This window comes from Engraulis encrasicolus, chromosome 9 (genome assembly GCF_034702125.1).
Source record: "Engraulis encrasicolus isolate BLACKSEA-1 chromosome 9, IST_EnEncr_1.0, whole genome shotgun sequence".
In the NCBI taxonomy this organism is placed as follows: Eukaryota; Metazoa; Chordata; class Actinopteri; order Clupeiformes; family Engraulidae; genus Engraulis; species Engraulis encrasicolus.
Genome location: NC_085865.1, coordinates 5,657,368 through 5,680,691, shown reverse-complemented (window position 1 = coordinate 5,680,691; position 23,324 = coordinate 5,657,368). Strand labels below are relative to the sequence as shown.

General features: G+C 42.9%; 1 protein-coding gene across 1 annotated transcript in view; it reads right to left on the bottom strand.

Moving 5' to 3' along the window:
* Window positions 1-4,289: 4,289 nt before the first annotated feature.
* LOC134455399 (alpha-2-macroglobulin-like protein 1) overlaps window positions 4,290-23,324 on the bottom strand; it is a 59,055-nt gene continuing 40,020 nt past the window's right edge. Inside the window, exons 22-35 of the mRNA XM_063206420.1 lie at window positions 22,812-22,863; window positions 22,020-22,103; window positions 18,181-18,357; window positions 16,524-16,599; window positions 16,243-16,399; window positions 15,119-15,193; window positions 14,779-14,932; window positions 13,064-13,254; window positions 9,539-9,754; window positions 8,900-9,033; window positions 7,448-7,538; window positions 6,541-6,609; window positions 5,563-5,668; window positions 4,290-4,535 (exon numbers count right to left, since the gene is read on the bottom strand). Coding sequence (XP_063062490.1) covers window positions 4,495-4,535; window positions 5,563-5,668; window positions 6,541-6,609; window positions 7,448-7,538; window positions 8,900-9,033; window positions 9,539-9,754; window positions 13,064-13,254; window positions 14,779-14,932; window positions 15,119-15,193; window positions 16,243-16,399; window positions 16,524-16,599; window positions 18,181-18,357; window positions 22,020-22,103; window positions 22,812-22,863 — 1,623 coding nt within the window. The 3' untranslated portion in view covers window positions 4,290-4,494. The remainder of the gene's footprint in view (window positions 4,536-5,562; window positions 5,669-6,540; window positions 6,610-7,447; window positions 7,539-8,899; window positions 9,034-9,538; window positions 9,755-13,063; window positions 13,255-14,778; window positions 14,933-15,118; window positions 15,194-16,242; window positions 16,400-16,523; window positions 16,600-18,180; window positions 18,358-22,019; window positions 22,104-22,811; window positions 22,864-23,324) is intronic.

Below are 23,324 nucleotides of genomic sequence, written 5' to 3'. Positions count from 1 at the left end.
AACTGGACTAGGCTATAGAATCTGACCTTTTCTATTCTTTTCTTTTTTTCTCATTCTAATCTTTATTTCTGTTTCTTGTTCTATATTCTAGTTATATTTCTCTCTGTCCCTGTCTCTTTCAAAGATCAAGCTTTAGGTAGTCCCTAGCATAGAGGATCACACCTCAGCCCGGTTGGTGGCGGTAGTGCACTTAGTTTGCAAGCCGCCATAAAACATCACAGAAGCGTTCCTTCCAGGAGTCATGTGACACCGTGACGTCACTAAACTGCGTTCAGTCAGTGAGAAATGAATCTGCGAGAGAATAACAACACAGGACATGGGAACGTGTGAATTTGTTTCTTGTGGCTCGTCTTTGGTGGACAAAAATAAAATGGATTACTATGAAGTATCACTTTGGCGAACCATTTTGCGGACGTAGTTGGAAGGCGGAAGCTGAGGGAGGTAGGTGTGCCACTTTTGAAAACTCCTGTTGTATCGTACCTGTGCTACCTAATGGAACTGTGAACCACTAGATCGACTTGTATGGACCCACACACCACGGCCAAAGCGTTCAAAAGGGTTTTAATGCACGCTAGGAGCTTTAAAACAGGTCAAATACGTGCCCGACGGGCCAGGGTTTAACCGAAAACAGCGCAATTGAACAACTTTGCGCAGCACGCATGAAAAATTCTCGCGGTTTCCCCTTTCATACTTTGCCCTGGGCCCACCCAAGATGGGATATGAATCCAAACTGGCCGGAATTGCCCTTTAAGGTGGGGCTGTGTGTGTGTGTGTTTGTGTGTGTGTGTGTGTGTGTGTGTGTGTGTGTGTCTCTGTGTGTGTGTATGTGTGTGTGTGTGCGTGCGTGTATGAGAGAGAGAGAGAAAGAGAGAGTGTGTGAGTGAGTGAGTGAGTGAGTGAGTGAAGTGAGAGAGAGAGAGAGAGAGAGAGAGAGAGAGAGAGAGAGAGAGAGAGAGAGAGAGAGATTGTTTGAGGCAACATGACACAGGTAACAGAGATGACAAGAGAGTCAACTTGCCCAAAAACAGGAAGCAGAGGTACACACCAGGGCTATACACTAACACCCGCGGGTAGCCAAATGCGGGTGAAAGTCCGCGTTGGCTAGTAGATACCGAGGTTCACTAGCCATTCTGGCGGGTCCGTTACTATTCTGAATGATGAGGCACCGCATTTTGTAGTTTTTTTCTTCGGACCGTCTTTGCTACAAAAGCAATACAATGCGATACCCATGAAGCACCTGTGTCACGTGTCACCTGTGTCTCACGCAAGCCAGGAATCTGATAGAGCTAGTCTTGCGAAGAGGAGTTACAGCGAGCTACCGGGACATCAGCGTCCGTTTGGAAATGTCACTGGAAACCTTCACGTGAAAATAAAGTATCGAAGTTCATCTCAACTGACCTGTTTTGCGATCTGTCATTAGTACAATACTTAGTAGTGTAGTGGGCATTAAAATGACCAAAGTGAGAGGAAAAGTGAAAGTCTCAAGACTGATTAGCGCAGTGATAAGACAAGGACACATGCGGCATTAATAATGTTTGGTTTAAAATATTTTCTGATTTGCCTGTAGGCCTATGTCTTCATACCTTAATATTCCTCCATGTTTCTTGTGCTGTTGTTCCCGACTGTCAAACCGTTCTTAAAAAACGCGCAGTAGTAGCCTTCCAGACTGCACAAAAGCATCCCATTGCATGTCCCTTCGCAGGTGTCCGTCTCCCCTTGCGCCCGTTTGTATTTTAAACAACTCACTATTAAACGGAATTAAAGGAAGTCGTAGCCCCTTCTGTAGTTACCACATCTGTGTGTGCTTTCTAGTGGATACTTTTATAAGCAAATATTACAGAAGAGGTGTTATTCCACATCCATGACCGAGGACCAGGCGAACTTGGCAATGACTTTACGCTATCTACTTTGTGCATCAATTTGGACGGCGACCTCCACAGCCTATATATTATATGAAGAAGTCCCTCCAGATTAAAGACGAAAATATTTTGCTCTCGTGTAGCTTACATTTGTGCCCTTCCACAACACTGTGCTTGGTGTTTCAGCATGGTAAATATACTAGGCCAGTGGTTCTTAACCTGGGGTGCGGGCACCCCCTGGGGGTGCACCAGAGATTTCAGGGGGTGCACAGAATTTTGTTTATGTTGAGGTTGTGACTAAAATTCTATAACGAACATTGCAATTAGGCCAAATCAAAACCAAATTTTAACATGTTTTGGTCCCCATGTAAAGTCATTAAGGTATTGATTAATGTCTCAAACAAGAGTCATTGTAATGAATTACTGAAATCCTTTTTTAGTGCGTATACATGCATAGAAGTTTGGGTTGGGGGTGCGCGGCTTGTCTTGGGCACAGGTAAGGGGGTGCGTTAAGAAAAAAAGGTTAAGAACCACTGTACTAGGCTATGCCATTCCTCAGATCAGTAAATCTGTTCTTTGCATAGCATGCATGCATGGACCAGTTAATAGGCCTAACATTTCTAATTATTAGGCCCTATAGCATATTATATTATACTGTATTATATTATATTATATTATATTATATTATATTATATTATATTATATTAGCCTACATTACATTATTAGGGCCTACAGCCTATTATATAATTCATTAAAGCTGCTATGATGGTTAAGAAAATTATGGCTAGTGAAAAGGCCAGATGGCTAGTGAGTCAGTAAAACCAAAATGGCTGGTAAGCGAAAAAGTTAGTGTCAAGCACTGGTACACACATACATGAAGAAGAAGATGAGGAGGGGAAAACATGAAATCAAACACAGATACACATAGTGATCCCCCCTGTCAGGTAAGCAGCGATGAATGGAGAGAGGAAGACAGAGAGAAATTGAGAGAGGGAGAGAGAGAGAGAGAGAGAGCGCCAGAGAGAGAGAGAGAGGGGGGACTTTGGAGGGAGAGAGGCATAGAGAAGGGAGGGGAGAGAGAGAGCGAGAGAGAGAGGCATAGGGAGCGGAGTCTATTTCCTGGAGAGAACGAGAGAGAGGCATAGGGAGCGGGGTCTATTCACTGGAGTATATTTCCATGATAAAGGAGAGTGATGTGAGGAGCAGGATGTGAGATGAGATGAGACGAGACGAGACGAGAGGCAGACATGAAGGCATTGGCCTGACAATATAGCCTGATAAACCAGGCTTAATGTGAGACCGGAGTAATTTAGTCTGGCCCCGATGAACAATGCCTCCGATGATTGCTGATGAGAACAACCTGTTGTTTTTTCAAACCGTGCCGGCGCTGTGACCAATCGGCGATCTTTGCCGTTGATGTGCTTTCCCAACTGTGTTGCAACCTTCATCGTCACTCCCTCAAAACCCTGCCCGCTTTGATTCAAAACAAATCTCTGGGCACAGTGTTCAAAACGTTCTCAGATCCGAGGCCAGACCCAATCGCAGCTGAAAAATTTTGGCGCCCAGCGGGTGGCGCTGGTTTACCAGGCTACTGACAATACACCTGGGACCTCAAAATCAGGCCGGCCAACAGGGAGACAACAGGGGTATGGTGTCTCGGGCCCAGGGAGATAGGGGGTCCAGAATTGGGTCCCCATTACATTGTATGTATTGGGTAAGGGGCCCTGTCAGATTACTTTGTCCTGGGCCCAGCGAATGCTGTCAGCGGCCCTGTGCACAAATACACCTGGGACCGGATGCGTCGTCTGGGGCCGGAGGCACAAACATACATACAGTCGCACACACACTCACACACGCATACAAACACACACACATACAGTACATTACACACGTTTGGAGATAGAGTGACACACACACACACACACGGATAGAGTGACACACACACACACACACACATGGAGATAGAGTCACACACACACGCACACACGTCTTGAGATGGAGTCACACACACACACACACACACACACACGTCTGGAGATGGAGGGGCACACACACACACACACACACACACATGGGGATAAAGTGGCACAAACTCACGCACACACACACACGCACACGCACACGCACACACACACAGCAGACCTTTTATCTTCCCCGGTGTGGGCCATCCCCCATTGGATGCCTGAAGGCTGTGTCAAGTCAGTTGTCTCTCACACAACAACCAAACATTAATGGCCTCAGAAGTGAATGCATTCTGCCTTCATTTACGCATTCACTGGCTATTGTTCACACAAGTACACAATATGAGTTCTGTCAGGACCATTACAGTCATTTCATTTATTTATTGTTTATTTAGCAGGGACAGTGCACAATATGCAATTGAGCCAGATTATAGCCACACGGCTAATTTTCATCTGTAGTCCCTGGACAGGAATTGAGTCAAGAAACACAAGAGAAGAAATTCTCAATGCAATTTCTTTATTGAATAGTTATGAATTTGGAGAAGTGAGCAGCCAGGAGTTTATATACAGGTGGAACATGAAAAGAAGAACTCGCTAGGTGAAAATAACACACACACACACACACACACACACACACACACACACACACACACACACACGGTCAGGACGCCATCTTATGCGCAGGGGTATGAGTACTCAGCCTCGGATTGGTCACCTGGGGGAAACAGAGAGAGACATATGAGCATCATACAGTATGTTTTGCAGGTATTAATGCGTTAAAATGAAAAAATTGAAGTAAAAGCCCAACTGGCAAACTTCAACTCCCATTGTCATTGTGACACAGCACTCCGCAGCACACAAGTGAATCCGGCACACAACGGAATTGAATTTATGCCTCACCCGTACACCACCAATGGTGCCCCGAAAGGGAGCAGTGTGGTGGGACGGTACCATGCTCAGGGTACCTCATTCATGGAGGAGGATGGGGGAGAACACTGGTTAATTACTCCCCCCACCAACCAGGCGGGTTGGGAGTCAAACTGGCAACCTTTGAGCTACAAGTCTGAAGCCCAAACCGCTGACCCATGACTGCCCAGGTTCAATATGTAACATTTTTAGGTGTCCCTTATAGAAATGTGCATTTTTTTAAACCCTTTGGTAATTAACCCCTTAGTGCAGAGCCTACGTTATAACCTTACTGCCCCCAAAATTGTAATGTCCATGTCTTAATCCGTTACTTAAGGCTCTTGGTAATGTCGTAGCGATGTTGTTATAAAGTAGTTGAGTATTTTCAGCAAATAGTGAATAGGCACGCCGGCGACCCCATCTGCACTAAGAGGGTACGGATATTCCACAGTGGGGCTTTAAAATGCCTCATGGAGGGGGATGCAGGTCTCTTACTGGGCTGGTAGTAGTCGAACACCTTGAAATATGAGAATGGGGCCCTCAAATGTTATTATTCATACAATTCTGAGTTTTGTCTCATATATATCTTTGATTATTGTACATACTCTAAGTGACAAATTAAGACCAAGCCTACAGCCTTTGTGTGTTTACCATGACTGGTGTGACAGTTGGGGCCCCTTTGGAGGACAGATATGGTCGGGCCCTAGGCAATTGCCTAGGTTTTCCTAACGGAAAGTCCGTCTCTGCTTCTCGGCCCTGGTCAGTTTCAATACAGTAATGGAAATCTTCCACAGTGACAGTGGGGCTTTAAAAGGCCTCCTAGAGGGGTCTCTTACTGGGCTGGTAGTAGTCGTACACCTTGACCAGGGCTGGCTGCAGGTTGCTCACTGGGACATCCTGTTGGACGGCCAGTTTGTAGACGGCAGGTGAACCCTTCTGGACCTGGGGAAAGCACAGAAGGCAACTTCACTGTAGAGGCACACTGCATACAGCACTCACACGATATTCTTATTCTCATATTCTTATTCTCATATTCTTATTCTCATATTCTTATTCTCATATTCTTATTCTCATATTCTTATTCTTATATTCTTATTCTCATATTCTTTTTCTCTAATTTGCTATACCATATTCTAATTCTCATATTCTTATTCTTATATTCTTATTCTCATATTTGCTATACACCATACTTTTTTTTCTTATATACTTATGCTCTTCATTTGCTATACCATATGCACTGGTCATGTTTAAGCAACACCTTAAGACACATCTCTTCCTGGAAGCTTATCGCTACTAGTTTCACAAGCACTTCCACTTACATGCATTCAGACACACGGTCACACACTGACGTGCACACACACTCACACTTTCCAACACAACACTCTGTGAAGCGTCCTTGGGTGTTTTGAAAGGCGCTATATAAAACGAAAGTATTATTATTATCATTATTATTGTCTTAGGTTCCAGGGCAGCCCGGGTCATAACCCAGCCCAGCCCAGCCCAGCCCATCTCTCTCTCTCTCTCTCTCTCTCTCTCTCTCTCTCTCTCTCTCTCCACTGTAAGATGTTCATTATTCTGCCACAACAAAGGTGCAACAAATCCCCTAAAAAGTGGGAATTCACTTTAAATAATGGCACACCTACAAAGCAAACATGATATGTCCACCTGGTGGCAGCACAGACCACAATTTAACTGATATACATTTATGTATAATACATTACTATACAATAATGGTGAGACAAACTCTACACACTGTTGAGCAGCATGTGTGAGGAATGCTTAGACATTGTGAGGGTGATTGGTTCGTGTCTCACCTGGGACAGGTAGATCAAGACATGGTCGTCTTTCTTCTCCACTCTGTCCACCAACTCGATGCCCTTGAGCTGTGAAAAATAATAGAAATATGAAATGGCCATTAGTATCACTCTGGGGATTGTCCTCACGCAGTTCTCTGCCTATAATGATGCTATAATTGGTTTATGACTGCTCTAAGACAACTTGATCCTAAAACATAACATGTCTGGCCATAACCTCTACTCACATGAGACTATTTTAATCCAAACTTAATGTCCCTTAATGCTGCAACAAGCTGCCTTCTGGTACAAAATTATGGTCATCCTTCTCAACCTTTAAGAAGCTTGTGATGACTATTTTCCTGCAACTTTGCTGCACCACCTCACGCATCACATTCGTTTCATCCATACATTTGTTGCTTGTTATTCATTATTGAATACATTGCATCTTGTGTTATTTTGCCCATTTTTAAATTTCTGAAAATAAATGCTCTAAATGACAATATTTTCATTCAAAATTCAGAGAAAATGTCAGTAGTTTATAGAATGAAACAGCAATGTTAATTTTACTGAAACACATGCCAATAAGTGATAAGACCAGAAAAACATCAAATTTCGAGTGGGTCTCAATTTTTTCCGCGGCAGTATGTGCCCCCCTAAATACATGTTGGCCCCTATCTGGCCCCCCTGGTTATTTTGGTCTAGAATCGCCACTGTGTGTAAGCTGCAAGACACTTTCCTCCACAAATAAAATAACTCTTCTCTACATAGGCTACTCTATACGTACGTATCAGCCATTGGGCATATTGGGGATAGGCTGCCATCTCTGATTGGCCTTATTTATGTCCTGCATGTTTGTTATTCACTGTGCTGTGAAACCATCTGCTCAATGTAATGTACTAATGCACAGGAATGAAGCACGACTTACAAGTTCGAGAGAGCCGGGGTCAGGAATGAAGCCAGAGAGCATGGTGACATCTACCATGGCCATGTTGGTGCTCTCCTGGGTGCCATGGTAACTGAACAAGACACAGGTGACAAGTTAAAGCAACAGTAGGTTATTTTTTATCTCTGGTGACGGCTCAAGAGAAAAAAGACAAATTAATGCAGTAGTGAAAAAGGATTGACCTTATTTCACATGGATTTACCGCCAATAAATCATCACTTATATTTAATAGTCTTTTTCTGACTTTATGTGAGACAGAATAGTTGAGAGAGACAGGAAACAATCGGGGAGAGAGAGGGTCCGTTCGAAACAGGGAAGGCAGCTTTCCTTCCAGTGAGCTAACTGGACATCGAGTCATGAAGTGTGGATCGAAACGAAAAATTGGTTTATTTCCTCCCTTGGCAGTTGACTGCATTTGTGGGCGTAACGGGGATATTTGAGGGCAGCATCAGATGCTGACTTCGCTGCCTTGGTACCCAACATGCTGTGCGCCACCTCCCTCTCAACTGGAAACCTGAAAAACAAACATGGCTACTACCCAAGCTACTACCTTATCATACTCTTTATTCTGACACTTGTGTATGTAGATATTGAAAATCGAATGGATAAATCAACATTGTAGTATCTAAATATGCTGTCTCTAGATCTATTTATAGCCTATTTTACGATTCCGCCGTCTGACGATCATTCACCGTTCAAATAGCATGCGTAAGCTAAGCGCTAACGTGATGAACGTAACTCCCGCCATAGAATCGCCGTAACATCAAATGCGCAAGGCAGTGCACTCGTTAGTGCCGTTCGTAACGACTGCCTCATCAGCTAACTTCACCTATCTGATCAGTGACCTGTTTATGTAGGAGGAGAGTCATCGAGTCACTGCCTCCCGTTTCGAATCGAGCCAGAGACTGGGAGGGAATGGCAAATGAACAGGGCCGGAATCGCACCCAGGGAGCCGACACAGCAGCCCAGTGCCCAAACGTTAGACACACGGTAGGGCCATCATCACTTCCAATGACAAATATCATCACTTCAATGACAAAGTGAAGGCTAAATTAAAGGGGTATGCCACTATTTTGGGGCTTAATACAGTTAAAATTGTTGGCTGGGGTTTATAATGGTGGTTATGTGTCTTATTTTTCATGTTAAACGTTGTCTTGCTTTAAGACAAGTTGAAAGAGGGAGTATGTAGCTAAGCTAGTGAAAGTCAATGGATCACTGTAGCATGCTACACGGATGCGTTGACTTTCACTAGCTTAGCGACATGCTCCCTCTTTTAACTTGTCTTAAAGCAAGACAACGGCTTACATGAAAAATAAGACACTTTACCACCTTTATAAACCCTGGCCAACGATTTTAACTGTATTAAGCCCCAAAATAGTGCCACACCCCTTTAAGACTCGTGAGCTGAACGTAGCTGTGTACAGGGATACGTACGTGACAGTGATCTCCACATTGAGGATCTGTGCCGTGGCCTTGTTGCACTCTCCCTCAGTCCGCGGCTTGGCCTGAGCTGTGACAGCCAAGGTGGTCTTGTCACTGGGAGTTGGGACGTTGTAGAAAAGAGCCACCTGTCACAGAGGAAACAGATTGTAACTACAGAAATCCAACATGTCATCATGCATTGCGTATAGATGACACGCTGATTTTGACCAACTATCGCGTGTGTCCAATACACCTTTGCAACTAGTTAAGCCGTGCTCCACAACGCCCTGTGACAGGTTAGGTTAGGGATGGTTTTGGTTTGGGTACAATTTAGTTAGAAATTCGGCAAACGGAGGGAAAACCTTGCAAAACTTGTCACGTGTCAAAAGTGCATGAAAGCGCTTTACCGTTGCGTCTGAGGAGCATGCGTTAACTTCAAAAGGCGGCGCACCAACACGCCGAATGCACTAGCGTGCGATACATACGCTAAAACATGATGGCAGCCTAAAGAATCAGACACCTTCCGGTAGATGTGTTTTTCATCATTGCTTTTTTTTGCTTTTTTATTTTCATTTGCATTTCAAAACTCCTACTGAACACAGGAATGCATTGGCCACAGGAACTAAAGCTTCCACACAGTGGCAGACTGACCCCAATAGAGGTGCAAGCGGAGCCCTTGGCCTCTATGCTGTACTTCCCAGGAAGCTCCAGCAGCGCCCCCTCCTGGTACAGCAGGGCATTGAGCTGGTTCACCTCAAACTGCTGTTTGGCGCCACCTGGTGCCTCCACTGTAACAGTGCTGGAGTCTTGTGGGCTGAAGACGGCAGTGGCATACAGGGCCAGAGCCTGCAGTGCCACCACTGTGTCCTGAGAAACAGACAACACACACACACACACACACACACACACACACACACACACACACACACACACACACACACACACACACACACACACACACACACACACACACACACACATGCATACACTTTAAAGGGCTGATGACAGAAACATGAATCAATTAAATCTCTTAAATAAACTAGACAATATGGCAAAGAGGATCAATTTGTGTCACAAACATGGCAAAAGAAAACGTTGTTACGTGAATATCCAACTTTTAAATACACACTGCAAGACCTCTGGGTCCTTGGTCAACCGCCATACTGTGACGTCAACGCCAGAACAGAAGGTGGCGCTGCAGATCACATACAGCTCTAGCTGCTACCAGAGAAATTGCTGCTACCACAGCTGCTACTACTACACGATCACGGACGTCCGTGCGCAAAGATTGGTAGGTCAACCTGTTTGTTGAAAATATGACAATCAGTATTTTAATAGGCTACTATCTGTTTTAATACTTTCTACATCTATACTGTGTAGGCTACTGTTATCTTGCACGTGCAAAAGCTGCTTAGCATGTAAGCCACATGCTAAACTGAATACAATAATGGGTATTGGGTAGCATCAGCATGCAAACGACATACAAACTTACAACTAGCTCTACCGGTAGCCCGATCCATGATTCATTTAGGATATTGGCAGGCACGTCTTCTACTGCGAGACTTCTTAGTTTTATCATTGAATGAAGCAGAATATTTGATAGCCTACTTCAGTCTAAGCAAATAATTACGATGCAGGTCCTATAGCATAGGCTACTTGCCTCCTGCCTATAGCTTTCCCTCTGTGTTTTTGTAGTTTGTACTAGCAATTGTCATGACCCAATACAGAAGGTCATCGTCAATCCTCCTCCAACCTACACTGAGCAATGCATTAGGCTACTGTTGCTCATTCTTAATGTCTAGTCAAACTAACAACCCTGCATGCAGGCACAATTGCTTTGAGAAACACCAAGTTCTTTGGCACTTGGCAATAAGAGACTACAATGCAAAGACAAAATACTAAGCTTACAACTTCTGCTATAAAATCTGTCGCATCAACAGACAAGCACATCAAACCAGCAGGTGAGGAGGAAGACTGATGATGCCCATATCGTAGGCTTTTTTGGAGTGTGATCTGTAAACACACTATCCAACACCATCAAAAACCTGCTATCAAAGTGAATACACCACAACTTTATTGAAAGATATTTATTTTGTTACTGTTTGTGATGAAAACTGTTCATGGAAGGTAAATTACAGCCAAATTTCTATTTGTGCAGGTGTCAGATGTGAGCTGTGTGTAACCACTAGGGATGCACCGATACCACTTTTTTGAAAACCGATACAAGTACGAGTACATTAATGTGTGTACTTGCTGATACCAAGTACCGATACCGATACCTTTTACCACCAAAATACAATGAAAATAAATGCATGGCCTTGTTTTTTTCCACCTATGATATTTTTATTGTCCATTTCCATGTAGATTTAAATGTTAGTAAATGTATGAGGTGGCACCTTTTTTCCATGCTGCTTTCAAGTCCACAGAACGTGACAAGATTTTGCATTGTTTTGTGTAATAGCAGTATCGTTCCTGGTATCGGCAAGTGCTTGACGAGTACGAGTACGAGTATAATGAGCAGTATCGGGTGCCGATACCGATACCAGTATCGGTATCGGTGCATCCCTAGTAACCACCATACCTACAGAGAAGGGGTTATTTGCTGAAGGGAGCAGGATGTAGCACAGCAAACCCTTGATGGCATTACCTGTATCACCAGCCATGAGTTCACCTCTCCACTGTGTCTCAATGAGAACATGCTGAATGTGACCTATAAGACTTACAAGCAGTATGTCTGTGCTGTATGTGGCTGAATGATTTACAAGCAGCCTGTCCATCTGGTTAAGTACCACCACTGACCTTCATGTAGTTAGGTTCTGGAAATATAATGTGTATGCTGTAATAAAAGTTTTTTGGGGCATCTATGTTTTTTTATTTTTAACTAGCAATCCCAGTCAATAATATTTGTAATGTTTACAGTTGTGTTCTATACAGGTGACCCGTTTACAAACATTGCCACTGTGAGGAGGGGCAGGCTGCTAAGCAGCCAACCACTTGAGCGTGTTTTTTGAGTGACTGCACTTTCCAACAATCGGAGGTTGTAGAGTGCGCAGCCAGTGGCGCGAAGCCAGGGATTGTTTGCAAACGGGAAACCCACGTATAGCACAACATTTACAGGGGTTGGACAATGAAACTGAAACGCCTGTCATTTTATTGTGGAGGGTGTCATGGCTAAATTGGGTCAGTCTGGCCGATCTTCATTAATTGTACTTTGCAAGAGCAGAGTGTGAAGGTTATATTTGCAGGGTAAATACACAATTACGCTCACAATATTGCAATGCACAAAAAATTATGGGTGACATACATGTATCAGTGTACAAAAGAGAAAAACTGACTGTCAGGAGCTCCACAGGGTCAATATACATGGCCGGGCTGCTATAGCCAAGCATATCTGAAACCATGTGTTTCAGTTTCATTGTCTAACCCCTGCTTATCCAAACCAACATGATTAGCCTGATGAATACTGCACTCCGGATGACAGTAGCACACATTTGTATGACATTTAACTGAACAGCCAAGTAATTATTTTAATGTGGAAGTACCGAAATTATCCAAAATTGACATGTTCAGAGCACAGCTCCACCTCCTGTCCCATAAATACCACGGGCATCGGCAAGTGAGTGAGGAGGAAGACTTCTGTCGCTGACGTCATTTTCGACTTCATCATCAGTGGTCTCCAGGGTGCTGCGCCCAGCAAAATTCGCCAAAATAGCCGCGTTTGTAAATCATAACTTGGAAAAATAGGCGCTTTCCAGAATTCATATATATATATATGATTCTGAGTTATTTTTTATGTTAAAAATCATATTAAAAAAAACGTCAAAAATCTGTCACCAGCACTTTAAATCCTGAGGCTCTGGCCTCATGGGTCATGATGCAATGTAATGCAGTTGTACCTCTTTTTAATGTATGTTCTCTACATGTCTTCTGTTGTCCAGTCATGCACTTTAAATGTCTGTATTGCCCTGTATTGTATCTGTATGTACTGTCTATGTCCATACTTTCTATGTCCATACCTAAGTATGTCTATGTCTGCATGGGAAAGTAAGAAACGTAATTTCAAATTCTTTGTATGACCAGTGCATGTACTGTAAAGAAATTGACAATAAAACTGACTTGACTTGACTTGTAATGTAATGTAACGATGGCTGTTGAAAGCTATTGAGGAAGGGGCACCTGTGTGGAAGAGAAGCCTCCATATGGATTCTGCTGCTTCACCAGCCAGCTGACGATCCTGCTGGCGTCGCCCAGGTCTGCAGTGGTCAGTGTGGGTTTGGTGAGGACGGCTAACAGCACGTAAGAGCTGGTCTCCACCGCCAGGGAATCAGGCAGCTCTGAGGAGGATGGAGACCAATGTAGCGCAGTGCCTGAAGAGGAATGACAAGTCAAGTCGGTTTTAGTGTCATTTTATACTCAATATACACTGTATTTAGTGTGGTGTGAAAGATCATTACCCTGAACAACTGGTGAGTGACATGCACACATACTGCCACTGTAGGGTAATATGCAACTGGTAGGTATGTCAGTGAGGATATTAAGGGCCGTACACACACATCGCTGCTATTTACTAGCTTCTCGCTTGCTCGCCTACTCGCCTCTCTTTCATGGAACGTTTGCTGAAAGTTCCCGCGCCTTTAACTGCCAATGAACAGGCGAGAAGTAGCGAACTCTGCCTTCCAATTGATTACTCGCTTACTCGCCTCCCTTGAAGATAAAATATTTTAAACTCGGGATCCGCCCACATCGCATCGCTTATACAGTGCTCGCCTACTTGCCTGCTAGTCTCGCGGGAACACATTGACATTGTATTGACTTCATTCGCTGAGCGAGTAACTAGCAGTGACGTGTATGTACGGCCCTTGAGTCATCCAGATCATGTAATCCAAACACCATAGCTGTTAGCCAGTGGATGTCTTTGAGCTGGAAAGACTTTTCGTCTCTTATCCAAATGACTTCATAACGTCTTAATTAGTGTTGGGCAAGTTAATCAAAAACTGTAATGCATTACTGATTACATGTTACTGTATTTAAAAAAAAAAATCCCTTACACTACAATATTACTATAAATATTATTTAAAATGTAAGGTATTACACTACTTTTGAATTATTTTACTTACTTTTGCCAAAAGAACTGTAGGCCTCAATATGGATCTGGCAATCTATTACAGTGGAAATCAAGCTCACGAGTCATGACTTTTTCAACCCCCAATCCAGTAGGTGTTTTTGGCAGCATGCAGACTAAAAACTACCAGGTTCAGGAATAGCTTCTTTCTGACCCACCACACTGAATACCACTGAGATCCAGTTAATGCATTTGTAACTTGAGTTATTTAGCATTGTAACTAAGTAAATATTACAGATTTTTGCCATGTAATGCCTTACATTACTGCATTACAGAAAAAAGAAATGCATTACAGTAATTAATTACTTTTGTAATGCATTACTGCCCAACGCTGGTCTTAACTACTAACATTCCCTCTACATTGCCAATAACTTTTCAAGCTTCTTGGATGAGCAACAAAAATGTCTTTCAAGGTCAAAGAAGAAGTCCAATGATCTACACCATAATAACGCATATGATGAAATTAGCAACTGGTAAAATAGTGATACAGACGCATTTGCCACATGCACACACTCAGGGTATTTCTCAAAACCTAGTGCGCACACTTCCAAGTGTATCAGCCAAATTACTCACGCCCAGTGATTGGATACTCTTTGGTAAACTTTGGTGAAGTATCCAATCACTGGGTGTGACTAATAAAGAGTATCCAATCACTGGGCGTGACTAATTAGGCTGAATACACTTGGAAGTGTGCACACTAGATTTTGAGAAAAGCCCACAAACACGCACACACTGGACAATTAGGTTCAGTCCAGTTAATGCATCTTACCGCCACTAGAGGTCGCTATAGTGTCCAGGTGTTTGAGCAGCTGATCTCTGATCTCTTCTTCTCCAGCCAGACTGAAGGTGTAGGCCAGCAGGGCAGTGGAGTACATGTTGGACAGATCACTAACGGACGCCTTGAGGAAACTCATGGTGGTCTCCTAAAACACACAGTCAGTAGAGGTTGTTCGTCTTTGAAAATACAGCCAATCTGGTCTACTTCAAGAAGACTGATACTACTGTATGTAAAATCACCACAGCTAAAATTAGAATAAAATGTTCAAAACAATTGAAGATAGATTTAAGATGGATTATCTCAAGAAAAACAGAACCGTGAGTTTCCTTACGGGTACAGGCATGTCCAGTTCCAGCATTGATGCTGTGATGTAAGCAGTAATGGTGATGTCACTATTTACTCCTCCCTATGGAAAGCAGAAGAAACATGATGTAAGTAAAGCCATGGCAACAAACCATCCATATTAATTCAGACAAAAAATCATCAACAAATGCAAACCCCATAGTAACTTAATTATGCCTTGCTTATCCCATATTTGTCAAACATAAGTGGCTTGCGCATGTTTTTGTCACTTAAAGGGGAAATCCTGTGTGAAACAGCTTAAATAGTGTTAAACCATGATGCTGAATGCTAACCTTTTCCACATACCTCACCTCCGTACATCCCCTGCATTTAGAATTCCATCGCTCGTTAGCCGATGCTAACATTTATTTGTTGTGGGTCTGTCGGCACTGAAGTAGCATCGTTTTCTCTATTTTCCATCCATTTACGAGGCTCAAAGTTACTCAATACTTCACTACCGGGTGAAAAACAGCCTCTCCACTCATGCCTGCAGTTCACTTAGGGGGCGCTGTCGAGAGAGCGCAGCCCATTCATTTCGAATGCAGTCTGAACTCCATTGGCGCCCCTAGAGTGCAGTACCACCCGGAAATGTGGCAAGTGGAGAGTGTTTTTCAATCGGTGTAAAATGGGCCTGTATCTAAACTTAACTGTGCACTACCAAAGTTCTCTATGCCTCAGTTTACATGTCAACAACCCTGCGACTCTATGGAATGAAGTATTGAGTAATTTTGAGCCTCATAAATGGATGGAAAAAAGAGATAACGATGCTACTTGGGTGCCGACACAACAAAAACAAATGTTAGCATCGGCTAACTAGCGCTAGAATTCTGAATGCAGAGGACGTATGGACATGAGGTATGTGGAAAATGTTCAGCATCCTGGTTTAACAATATTTAAGCCATTTCACACCGGAGTTCCCCTTCAAGGACAGTGCCTGTTCAGGGTAATGTATTGTCTAATGGTAGTAGAAGCAGTGCTCCGCAGCGCTGCTCCCCAACCACACCTCGGAAGGACGGGCAAACGGAGCTGCACCTTTAGGGTTCATCGTCCCTTCTTGAAATATAATTGTTACGATTTTTTTAACAACAAAAAATAAACACTGAGTAGAAGTACCTTCATCCGGTTGTTGAAGAGATTCCCTTGCATATGGAAAACTCCGGACGGCCTGAGTTTATTCCTGAGCCAAGTCTCAGCAGATTTTAGAACCTCTGGGTCAATGTAGGTGAAGGACTTTGCTTTTCCAAAAGATCTCATCACAAACGCAGTTAGCCTAAAGGAACCCATAAAAACAACAATGTTGCATATTCCAAATAGAAAGCTGGAGGAGAACAGCAAAGAGCAGTAACAGTATCAAGGGGCTTTATTATGAAATTGTTGTGGTCCACGCCACTCACCACGTGTTACCGTCTCCTTTGCCAAATGTGCTGTAGGCCCCGTCACTGTGTCTGTAGTTCAGCTGTCGCTGGTATCCTGTTGGTTACAGTTGTACAGGAGACGAAAACATTCTACCACGTATAGTATACTGTATCAGAGTGGAGCTAAACAAATTACTTGATAGCCTCCCTTTATAAGACTGACAAAACAATGTCATAACTATGACATAACACATGAATTACATAATGAATCGTTTCATTAATTCTCATGCGTTAAATTATGTCACGTCTTGTTGTCAGCCTGACATTGTTTGGCATGTCTTTGTTATGACAACTTGACATTCACCAAGATGACAAAGGCTGCCCATGCCTGTGTCATGACAATTTGCCAAGACCACTAGTTGGGAAGGGTCTATGCCATGTCAACTTGACATTTAACTAAAACGTTGTTTAAGTACTCTGTACTTGCTTGAAATTCCTCTTTGTAAGTCGCTTTGCTCAAACTGTACATACAAATCAAGATGTTCGCGTTCGCTGAACGTGTCTGGGAGCATTGCGAGTCCGAGAGGTTCGCAGGCTGCCTTTCACACTGCACAGTCAACGTCCACGTTCTATCAACGGGCAGCAGCCATTCATTTTCAATGGAAGCCGCTCATTGAACGCGGACGTCTGCGCAGGAAAATAGACTCGAGTTCTATTTTCAAGGAGCATCGCGGTCCGGTCGGGCCGAACATGCGCTACGCTTATACAGCGCTCCTGTGTGCAAGGCATGATCTGTTTTCATGTATTCTAACCGTTTCGGACTGATAACCGACACGTGCAGTGGACGTTAAGTGGACGTCCGCGCTTGCTGTGTGTATGCACCGAAAGGCGTCTGTTAAGGGGACACTGTGCAGGAAATGGTCAGAAAAGGTACTGCAACTATGCTGCTAATTGAAACTGGGTTGCCTATTGCCAAATTGGACCTTTCATGAAATTTTACTAAGTAATAAACTAATATTTTCTAGTATGGTCCAAGTGCAGTCATTTTTGCAGCTAAAAATGTCTATTTCTAGAAATTCAAAATGGCAGACCACGGAGAAGATCCCCCTTTTCATGTATGAAAAGTGCAATTTTTCCAGTCATAATGAACACTTAGAATTTGATGGTGGTGGTAAGTATTCATGAAAAAGGTAACATTAGTGAATAGGCAGCATGAATTCTGGAAACAAACAACTAAAAATCTCACACAGTGTACCTTTAAATGTAATGTAATGTAAATGTAAAAGTATAATGAAACATGTCCAAGTAAAATATAACAGGATTAGCAAGGTTTTACTGCATGGCACCCAGGGACCACCAGGTGGAAATGTGCTAATGTACCATAATCAGAGGCGGACTTTCCATGAGGCAAACCTAGGCAATTGCCTAGGGCCCCCGACCAAATCTGTCCTCCAAAGGGGCCCCAATAGTCACACCAGTTGCGGTAAACACACACAAAAAAGTCGGCTTGATCTCAATTTTGTGACTTATGTAAAGTAATTGACGATCGATATGAGACAAAACACTTATATTGCACCAAAATACAGAAGTCTATGTCTATATAATGACTTATGAGGGCCCCATGTTTACATTTCGCCTAGGGCCCCAAAATGGCTAGATCCGCCCCTGTCCATAATGATAAAAGTGACCCACTGACCACTCTTGAGGAAGTTGGTGGCCTTCTCTCTGATGTCTGTGGTGAGCTGGCCAGTGTTGTGCAGGTACTGCAGGATGTAGATGTTTGGGGACAGGATGGCCATGTTCTGCTCTCCACAGCCATACGGCATCTTCAGGAGACCCTCCATGTTCTTCAGGGCGCGACCCAAAATGTCTCCTGCAGGGACACAGATGAGGATGAGGATGAGGATGATGCGGATTATTAGTAGGATATTATTTATTCTTCCTGTATCAGACATTGTGAACGTAAAAGTGAAAGCCCGATTGGGAAACTACAATTTCCATTGTTATTGTGACACAGCACTCCACAGCATACAAGTGTTCACTGCACACAACGAAATTGCGTTAATGCCTCACCCGTGCAAGGGGACATCCCTCAGTGGCGCCCCATGGGGAGCAGTGCGGTGGGACGGCACCATGCTCGGGGTACATCAGTCATGGAGGAGGATGGGGGAGAGTACTGGTTAATTACTCCCCCCACCAACCTGACGGGTTGGGAGTCGAACCGGCAACCTTTGGGCTACAAGTCTGATGCCCTAACCAACTTACCCATGACTGCCCCTTATCAGTCAGTTATTACATGTTGCAGGCTTTATTACATGTGTTGGGGACTTTGGTAAGTGGGTTTCTTGTGACAGTGTCGGAAGTTGTTACATTATCAGGAAATGAATACATTAACAGGTTCTGCAAGTGTCTAAAAACGTGTCGCCTCTTCCCCATATACGTGTGTGTGTGTGTTGAACATTTGTTCAACCCTGCTCTGAATTGATGAGCAGAACGTCAAGATCCACCATTAGGGGTGATTGTAGTCTCCCAATCCGACGAACTGCTTTTGCTCAGTCAGCCTTCTCCTTCAGGGCAACTAAAACATGGAATGGTCTACCCAGTAACCTAAAAAGTATTACTGATTATCAGGCCTTCTCAAGGGGTGTGAAAAAATGGATATTAACCAACCAGTCTTGTCAACATTAATCATATGTTTTTTAAAAATATGACTCACACTGTATGCCATTTTAGTGTGTGTGTGTGTGTGTGTGTGTGTGTGTGTGTGTGTGTGTGTGTGTGTGTGTGTGTGTGTGTGTGTGTGTGTGTGTGTGTGTGTGTGTGTGTTTGACCTATGGCCTATGGATGTGCTTACTTGTTTATATCTTGTCTATGTTATTGTATTTTAATATTTGTTTTACCTGTCCAGGGACTGCAGATGGAAATTAGCTATATAGCTATAATCTGGCACAAGCCATCTTTTTACTTCTGTAATCAATGTGTATTGTGCATGGTCCCTGTTGAACTAAACTAAATAAACTAAACTAAACTAAACTAGGGGTGGTACGGTTCACAAAAGTCACGATTCGGTCCATATCACGGTTTCAAGGTCACGGTTTTCGGTTTTAAAACAAATAAAATTCATTATGCACTGGAAATGTATAATATAAAAATTAGAATGAAAATGTAAGCTTATCATGGGCATGTTGAATTTGACTTCATTTAACCTGTAACAAGGTGAAGTTACTGAAAGAGGAAAGATATCAATGTTTTTAACATGCTTCCATTTATTTCACAAAAAGGGAAAACTAAGTCCTAACTTTTAAGTTGACAAATATTCAAATATTACATACTATAACACATTTGACATGTAAAAATAAAACAGCTACACTCCTGTAGGCAATGGGACCATTAGGTCAGTGCAGTATGACTATTTTGGTTAATGACACACTGAGAACGAATTGGACTTTTATTTTGATACCGCTTTCTGCGAGTTTTGCGCTTAGGATGAATCAGTTGCTTCCTGTCATGTAACTGCCGGCCGTGAGAAGCATAGAAGTAAAATCAGAAGTCAAATTCAATTTTAAGTGAACAAGTGATAGGGTTAAGTTATGTTAAAATGTGAGAGTTAAGGTAACAAATAATTTAAAAAGATCGTTTTTTTAAGAAGTGTATGCACAAGAATGTTTCAAAAACTCCTGTGAAGCTGAGCCTGTTAAACAGTCAAATTTTATTTTGGTTATAGTGTAAACATCCATGTCAACTCGGCAACAGCACAAAGTCCCCTTCATTCCATCAGAGGTTAGCTGGCTACATATATTTAGGCCTAACAGTTGATTCCAGTTAAGGACAGCGCAGTGAATCTGATGGATATGTTCAATTATCTCGCATTTTGCCGTCCGGAATCCCCATTCAATGCCACGTGGATATAGCCTACACTAGGCTACTGTAATGTAAGTCATAGTCTACTTTCTTCTGCTAATGTGTCATTTTTTGTAAATTCATGTTCATTTAATTTAAATTGGTCAGAATAAAGGCTGGGGGCAGTCACTTGCGCTAACGTGGAGAGAGAGGGGGGAGAGAGAGAGAGACGCTGCTGACCGACCTGCACTTGCGCAGGCTGCTGTAGCCTAGTCAGCTGGTGGTGCATGCTGTTACATTATGCATTTCAGTTGGCTGATAGAAATCAGACTTTCCACACCCAATATCCCACGTAGTCTTTGTGTTGTATGCTTGTAAAAGTAGTATGATTTTAATTGCGTCGTTCGCCGGTGGTCACTCTCTTTCTTTTTTTTTGGAAACCGTGCGCACCGTGCGGTTGCGCACTACCCCGTTCCGTGGCATGCAGACCGTACGGTTTCGGTTTGCGACGTAAACCGTACCATCCCTAGTGTGTGTGTGTGTGTGTGTGTGTGTGTGTGTGTGTGTGAGAGAGAAATTACCTCATGTCTGTACTTTGTGTGCGTGTATGTGTGTTGGACATAAGACATACCACATGAAGCCAAAGACGAATTTCCCTCGCGACAAATTCAAAAATCTTAAAGGGATAGGTCGGTATTTTGCATTTGGGGCCTTAATTTTGGTGTATCATACACTGAGCTACCCACCTGTGTCACTTTTGTTTGATTTGAAGCCTTCCGTGAAATTTTGTTTTTGCGCGATATCCACAATCCACCATATAACGGGAGTCAGTGGGTAAGGGACATGAAATCCGTCATAGACGCATAAACAGTATTTTCTTATTTTGTTTCGAATGATACAATGACGTTGCCGTCTCATTTGAAAGTTTAAATCTCCCGGGTTGAGAGAACAAATGAAACGTCTGTATAGACCTGAGCCGCCACGTCAACCATCAAAATCTCACGGAAGGCCTCAAATCAAACAGTTTATGATCAGTGTAAATCAGCTCAGTGTATGATACACCATAATTAAGGCCCCAAATGCAAAATACCGATGTGAAAAGATTCACTGCATTTATACATGTTATTATGAATTTATAACCTCATCTTAACCTTTTACTATTCCTATATTATGTTCTCATTCTATTCTTATAGTCTGGCTGGGGAAGTCCTAGTGACATATTCTTGTGTGTAAGCTTTTCTGTAATGGGCCAGGGGACCCTCAATATTGGAGACATGTGCATCTAATTTGTGTGGTCACAAGGCTGCTGAACAACGAAATATGAAATTGCATACGTTGGACAACAAGACAATGGACTGCGTCTGGCCATGAGGGACCCCACGTGCACAGAAGAAGCTCACACCATGGACTGTGGGGTTTGGGGGATGTTTAAATAGGATTGTTTTCTGTACTTACTTCAGGACTTATTGAGTGGAAGACTTCATGTCTCCACGCAATAACTACTCCGGCCGTTAAACAATAAAATCTGCTCGCAGATTTTAAATGCTACCTCTGTTTCCTGTGTGTTCTTTCAGGTCAATTTGATAAGGTAATACAGTGAAATTGTTAAAGTGAAAATGTGAAATTATTCACAACCGACCTATCCCTTTAAATCTTGAGAGAGAGAAGAGAGAGAGAGAGAGATATCTGTGGTACCCAGCACAGAGATCGAAGCGTGTGCCGATCCCTTGATGACATCTTCTGGTAGTTTCAGCTCCACTTCCTCTGATAGAGCGCCCCCTGTTTGCATGAAGATAATAATAAAACAAAATGATAAACAAATGATGATATTACATACAGTAGGTCACAGTATATTTGCATTATACAAAGCGTTTACAACTGTGTGTATAATTAACTATAACCGCACGAATAGACCAAGCGCGACGCGATTGAACCGACAGAATCGCTTCTGCGCAGCAAGAGCGATACGAGCGATTGAAGCAACTACAGTATGTCCGTTAAGAGCAGAGGGCAAAGCATTCGAACATTCCCATTGGCTGTGGTCACTGACCTCTATACAGTCATTGGCTGTCGCGGCTGGTCGCCGAACCGCGTCATAGAATATAGCCAGGATTTCAACTTCAAACTGTCGCTCTCGGCGTGCGAATCGCCTCTAGTCTCCAGAATTGCTTTTGTCGCACGACTCAATACAAAGTCAATTACTTCCGTTGCTCACCTCGCTCTTGTCACGGCCTGTGTATTTGTGCGGTAATGCTGAAATATGAAGTTCATAGGACTATGTGGATTGGACAAAATAAATATGTAAAAATAATAATACCAAATGATATATACGTGATGAGAGTTTCTACTGAAATTATAAACAGGATTTGTGCATGTATTGGTCATACGTGTGCATAGTGTAAAACCTGAATAAACCTGAAATATCAACGTCATAGGACTGCATAGGATGTAATGAAGATTGCTGGTGGAAAGCAAAAATATATTCACCCTTTGGACATAGGAGCCAGTTGAAACTCTCCATTTTCTCTGTTCCTTCAGCCTTAAATGACAAAAACATGAACTGATCATAAAACGAGTAAACAGTAGTTAGTGTTATGCTTATGCTTACTTGATTGTAGCTCTTCAAAACTTCATATTGTATATTGCTAATGCTAACTGATGCTGATGAGGAATGTGTAGGCCTACCTGGGTGTGTGTACTTAGCCTGGTCCTGACCATCCCATAATACTACCATTTCATTTCGTATTCATGTAGTGCGGAGCGAAGTCTCTTGGCGGAAGTACGTAGGAAGGTGCGCGAGGCTAGTGTGTACTAGCCCTGTGCTAATGTAGGCCTACATTAAAAAAGACTAAAGCTAGTGAAACAAAGGAAATACACACTCCGCACTTCTAACTTAACAATCTGGTGCAACCGAGCAGGACTTTAATAGAAAAATAAATAGAAAAGAAAACAAATCTGGTGCCACATGGATGTCTATTTTTTTTTTTTTTCCAGTGCATT